This window comes from Oxyura jamaicensis, chromosome 8 (genome assembly GCF_011077185.1).
Source record: "Oxyura jamaicensis isolate SHBP4307 breed ruddy duck chromosome 8, BPBGC_Ojam_1.0, whole genome shotgun sequence".
Classification (NCBI taxonomy): Eukaryota; Metazoa; Chordata; class Aves; order Anseriformes; family Anatidae; genus Oxyura; species Oxyura jamaicensis.
Window position 1 is genome coordinate 3,765,814 of NC_048900.1, and position 6,000 is coordinate 3,771,813.

General features: G+C 43.7%; 1 protein-coding gene across 2 annotated transcripts in view; it reads right to left on the minus strand.

Moving 5' to 3' along the window:
- The window catches only part of OLFM3 (olfactomedin 3), a 58,657-nt gene extending 53,546 nt beyond the window's left edge, over nt 1-5,111 (minus strand). The window contains exon 1 of one of the 2 annotated variants that reach the window (XM_035333442.1): nt 4,815-5,111. In XM_035333442.1, coding sequence (XP_035189333.1) covers nt 4,815-4,883 — 69 coding nt within the window. In that variant the 5' untranslated portion in view covers nt 4,884-5,111. The remainder of the gene's footprint in view (nt 1-4,814) is intronic. The other variant, XM_035333441.1, reaches the window with a different exon arrangement.
- Between the last annotated feature and the right edge of the window lie 889 nt (nt 5,112-6,000).

The window sequence follows — 6,000 nt, forward strand, 5'->3', positions numbered from 1 at the left end:
TTCTTGGATAAGATGCGCCATACTTTGCAGTTAATAGGCAGTCTGTCCCAGAGCAAATATGATGAATAGAAGAATCGACTTTCTGAAGGGGCGGTAAAGATAATTTAGTACTGAAGTAAGAGGAGTTATGTCCTCTAGAAAATGTATTTCTTTCTAGTACTAGGAAAATTTCCCAGTTGACTGAATAAAGGAATGGCTAAGATATTTATCATCCATTTTTTCTTCTTAGCAAACTCACCAAAAACATCATTAATGCCAAGACTAAGTATATGAAGATTGATGCTGTGCACTTCAAGGGTTCTTAAGAGATCCCCTTGTGAACGCATTAAGATCATTACCTCTTAGAAAAATAAAAAGTCCGTAAAAAAAGCTGAAGGAGGCAGATTTGGAGCTGTCACATTTTGAAGAAGACCTTTTTGAAAAATGACGGTCAAATCAGGTGACCAGTAAATTGTTCTGTTCTGCAGGTGCACCAAGCGCACATTTATTAGCTGACCATGTGGAAAGTAGTACACATGACCTCATTATGCTAAACAAGTACAACATAAGCTCTTTGATCTTCTTTGGGCATTCTTGAAGTACATAAAAACATCTAACTCGTGAATGTTTTTCTATCTGTAAAGCTATCTATCTGTTCCTGGATGCTGGCATTCTCCCTTGTGGAAAGAGTTCTGTATTTAAACCCAGGCACACAAAGTCCTCACTTCCCTCAATTCCATCTTAGACAAGAAATTGACTGCCCTGTGAAGTGAAGCAGTACAACAGATTGATGTTCCTGTGAAAGATGGCCTTAAAAATACTATTGCTGCAAAGATTTCCACAAGGGTTTTTAAATTTTACCTGGTTTTCAGTGAAGATCCAGTAAGAATGCCGAAGTGATGCCCTGAAGCATTTGTGTCATGCTGAAGTATTGAAAATGGGTATTTCAGTGCCCAAAGTAAACCAGAGCTTCTCTGAGGACTTCCTGTTCATTTCTTAATAGGTCTCTTAAGAATTGCAAGGATCTGAACTGGAAATTTGTAATTGCTCAATCTGTAGGCAACTAGAAACACATTTTTAGAGCTATAGCTGGGTATTGTTTCAATAGCTATTAAACTGCATTTCTGCAGACTGTTACCCATGGAGTGAAGTTACTAGACTGAGAGTAACATAACTGGAATTACACCTGGGAGAAGACATAGGACACAGCTCTGGACTGTTCTTCACTGGGTTTTGAATCATGTTACTCAGAAATGTTAAGGCAAGAGTTGGCCATATTCAGCAATTCTTTATTTAGAGCATTCTTAAGTCCAGTAGGTTTAATTATATATGATTTTCATATTGACTAATGACTAATACTGTGGAAAAGTGTCAATTAATTTCCAAAAATGTAATGAGATTTCCATACAATTTTGCAGTGTATTATAGCACTATGACTCAGTATTTCCAACAAAAATTGTGTATTACGGTAACCCTTGTTTTTACATAATATCCTTGGTATGCAGTCTCCCAGTAGAGCTGAATTAGCTTATACTCTGAAGCAGCATTAAAGTAGCGCACTCTTCCTACAGAAAAGTTCTGTTGGTCTCTGGGAAAAAGGATTTTAGCAGCTAGTTGTGTGGTCTGCTGATGTGTGAAAACTGTGGATTTTTGAAATCTAGAAACATGGCTGGTCCAAAGATCAAAATGCAAGTTACAGGTGCACTCAAAAATAGATAACTTTTCAAATTTGCTTTCATTTTTTTTTTAATGTTAATGCTCCCAAAGATCCTGTTATCCCAAGCAATGAGCACAGACAACAGATGCTTTTTGCAACTGTCCTTAATGATAGTATACATAGCTCCTGTTTGGGATTGGACCCACCAGTCTTCTTTTGAAACACTTCTTTTGGCGAAGTTCAAAGAATAGAAACCCACCAGGTGTAGGACATACATTATAAAAGCTAAAGGCATAAATTTTATTAACTGCATGGAAAAATACATATTTTTTAGATCTGTTTAAATCTTCCAAAAATCAAACTTAAAAAACACCATCTAGATTTGGCAACCTGCTGAGCTTGTTCTCTATCTGCTGCAGCATTACATGACTCTAAAATGCTCACTTGGTTATACTGCTGTGGTTATTTGGTTATAGCGATCAAATGATGGCCAGCAAAATAACACAAAAGAAGTCCACTTTGTATACTATGAAGGTCATTTCAGAAAACTCCAGGCTTGCAGAAAAGCAGCACAGAGATGCCATCTAGCAGTAGCTCTTAGAAATTTCCTAGTACTTAATAGTTCATTCTTTCAAGATACTGCTTTTGAGTGTAGGAGAAAGAAAAAATTTTATATTCCAAGTCTTTTTATATAGTTGGCTTCCTGCTGAATATCTAATCATCCTGCTGGAAATAAAACTTTACTGAAACACATTATAATGAATAATTATATTTCCTTGTATGTTTCAGTATAAATACAGAGCAAAATTAGAATCAAATTAACAGATGTGACATTTTAATAAGTGTCTTAAAATTGATATTCTACAATTAGCATTAAGAGTATTTAAAATTAATCAGTAGTGAGCTGTCTTCCATTTGTTAAAGGCTAATTTCCAGAGCAGGTCAATATTCTAGCAGAAACAAAAACAAAAACAAAAACCAACATGGGCAATAAATTACTGTGATTGAAATAAAATTGTAATGTGGCAGGAATTTAAGAATAAACTATACATATTTTTAGCATATATTACCATAAGATGGCAATACTTAAATACTTTACAACGAGTAGATAACATAGTAAGTTTAGCATAAAAACCCTGTCATAGTAAGAGTGACTGTGGACAACAGTCTGAAAAGCCAGTGATAGCCTAAATCAAAGCTTTTTTTTTTTTCTTCTAGTAATAGATCAGTTACCAAAGTTATTACTTGGATATTAATTATGAAGGACATGAATAGGAATGTACTGAGGCATGCTTTGAAACATCTGGCATGATTTATTTTCAATTGTGTGTGTGTCAAGGGCATGTAAAACGTTGTGTGTCTACTCATGAGCATGTTGCACATTTTTTTTTTTTGTAAAAGAAGGAACCGATCATCTTGTTTCCTATGACTAATTTAACATGATAGATTTGCTTCCAAACCTGCAGGGCAGAAAATTGTTATTCCATTTAGCATGAAGTGAGCTAAATATCTGAGCACTACTTCCATTTTTAAAGTGATTTCAATCGTAACTTGTATTTATTTGCTGAAAACAAACAAAACCAAAACCACAGACCTTGTATTAATTTTGCATACATCATTTTTCACAGAAATATGTCAACAAAACTCAACTATTATCTGCTATGTGGCACCTTTTCATATGCTTAATGTGGAGTAGTATCTTAATCAAGGATATGAATAACCATTTGTTCTCCTGTTTTTATTTCTGAAAACCCAATTTCTCTCTGATAAACAACAGACTTGGATTAAGGGCTCTTGTTTTTACGTATTCTTAAGGACTTTAGAGCTTCTGGCTCATGACCTCTTCGCAAAGTTAAAAGGGCCTGCAATGAACGTTTTAATATCCCTCAAAATGTCACATACAGCAATGACTAAAAGGCCATTTTTCTGCCCTCTGCACAGTATGCCACAGCAAAAAGGACTAGAAGCAAAGTTTCAAAGATAATTTATGCAGTTCCATTCCAATGGCTCATCCTGCTTTTCAGTGCTAGATGGTAATAGATACCTAAGATGGAACATTTCTTCCCAGTGTTATTATGGGGCATATCTCTGACACCCAAACTAAGCAGAATTCTGCCAGCTGAAGCTCGTTTGCTTCATTAGTGGTTTTACTCTTCTGTGGATAGACAGTGATACAAATTGTGTTTATCCTGCCTTCAGGCAGTCTCTTTGCCTGCAACAGATCTAAGTGTACCAGAAGATAGAGAAATGACTGTAGAAACCTGTGATTTTAATGTGGCCATGTGCTCCAGTTCACACAGATGTGGAAGTCCTGTTCACTGCCTGATGAGTCTCTTTGCAGAACACAGATAGCCGATGCTGTCAAATAGCTGCTATTTAGCAACATATGGATATAATTCATTATTAGCTAATGTTATTTCCTATATCATTTTTCTTCTTTTATGTTGTCACCGTATCTTATGATTACTGCAGCTCTAAATCTGTTTTTCACTAAATTGCTAATTAACTTCCGTCGTTATATTTTTTTAAGAGGAATACTCTTTGCATACTGTCGGAAATTCCGTGCATATTTTACATGATTAATTCATTTATTTAAAAGGAAAGCCAAACTGTCAGAAGAGCCAAATGCTGCTTCGCGTGGCTGTCTGGTGCCTGAGCGGTACCAGGGAGGTGACATTCACCCGCACAGGTTACACAGAACACGGAACGCTCTGCTGGTGGCGATGCCTGCAGTGCTATCGGATTTTCCTCCTCTCCTTACTTTTTTACGACGCTCACGGTTACAAGATGGCATGACACCAAAGGACGGATGGCAAGTTGTAAGTTCACGCAGCACCACCGACACCCGCAGGCCCGCCGGATTTTGCTCACGGCAGCAGTTAAGCGGCGCAGCGCGGTTCTGCTCTTCAGCGATCATCGAGAATCGCCCCGGCCAGCCGGGTCGCGCAGCTCAAGCACACCGATGCCTTTTCGCCGTGGCTTCGACATCGGACTCGGCATTTGGCGAGCTGAACGCTCCCCAGAGCGGGGAGCTCCGGGGGAGCCCGGCTGCGGGGCCGGACCCCGCGGGAGGGAGCCGGGGAGCCCGGGGCCGCTACTTCTGCCGCGATCCCCCCCCCCCCCCCCCCCGCCCCGGCCCGCTGAGCCCCGTCAGCCGCGGCACCCGGCCGGCTCCTACCTGGGAAGGGTGGAGGGCGGCCAGCAGGGACAGCAGCAGGAGCCTGGGGACGCTGTCGGGCGTCCGCATCCTGGCGCCGGGGCCGCCTCGCCTCGTTCGCCTCGCCGTGCCGCTCCCTCACGCCGCTCCCCCCGCGGGCACCGCGCCTCCCGCCGGAGCCCGAGTGGAGGCGGCGGCGGCAGCGGCAGCCGCCCGGGGGACGCTCATTCCGCGGGCGGGCGGGCGAGGACGGCGCTGCCCGTGGTGCCGGAGCGGGTCCGCTGCCCTGCCCCGGCCCGCCTCCGGCCCGCCCCGGCCCGCCCCTCCGCCAAACTTCGGGCCCGGGAGGCGGCGGCGCGGATGCGACATCATGGCTGCCGCCCGCCCGCTGCCCGCCGGCTCTGAGGCGCCCTCTCGCGGGGCGGCTCCTGCGCGCCCGCGGCCCTTACTGTGCCCCCCGGGCAGGCGCTGCTCGGGGGGCTCGTTGCAGTACCGGCTGCCGGTGCGGTCAGGCAGCTCCGGGGGTGCTCCTCCTGCCCACGCACTGTGCGCGGTCCCTCTTCCACAGCTGCAGGAAGGGGAGCAGCCAGGGCTGCGAGCTGCCTGCCTCGGGCTGCCGCCACACAGCTGAGTGAAGCCCAAGTCTAAGGCAATGCCTGTAACAGCGCTGTCCTGTAAGCACTGGTAAAAGATGTTACAATTTTAATTATTTTCGCTCACAGCACTCAAGTTCACGACCTATAGTCAGCATAATCTTAGATTTCCTGCGTTATTAGTTCTCAAATAGGCTGGGGTATGCCTGAGGTGGAGCTGGAGAGCAACCGACCGAGCCCTCGCCCCGTTTCACCCACAGGCTGCCCGAGGCGGCTTCTAAAGGCCTGAAGGCAGCGGCAGCGCCCTCGGTAGCCCGAGGAAACCACCCGAGGAAAAGAGCACAGCCAAGTTGGGTACCCCCAGGGCCGTGGTGGTGGTCAGCTCTTTGCTTTCTCAAGGACTTTTCTATTACAATTATTACTGGTGTTAGTTAATCTTAAATACTTGTTTTATATACATATAATCCTGAGGTCACATTTTTTAAAAATCTGATTTGGCTAGAGAACTTAAGCCTAGCTGATCATCAGAAAAAGTGAGTCTCCCTGCTCACTTTATCCTAGTAGGACCAGGAAATGTTTCTTCATTCTCTCCTCACAGCTCTATCCTATAGCAG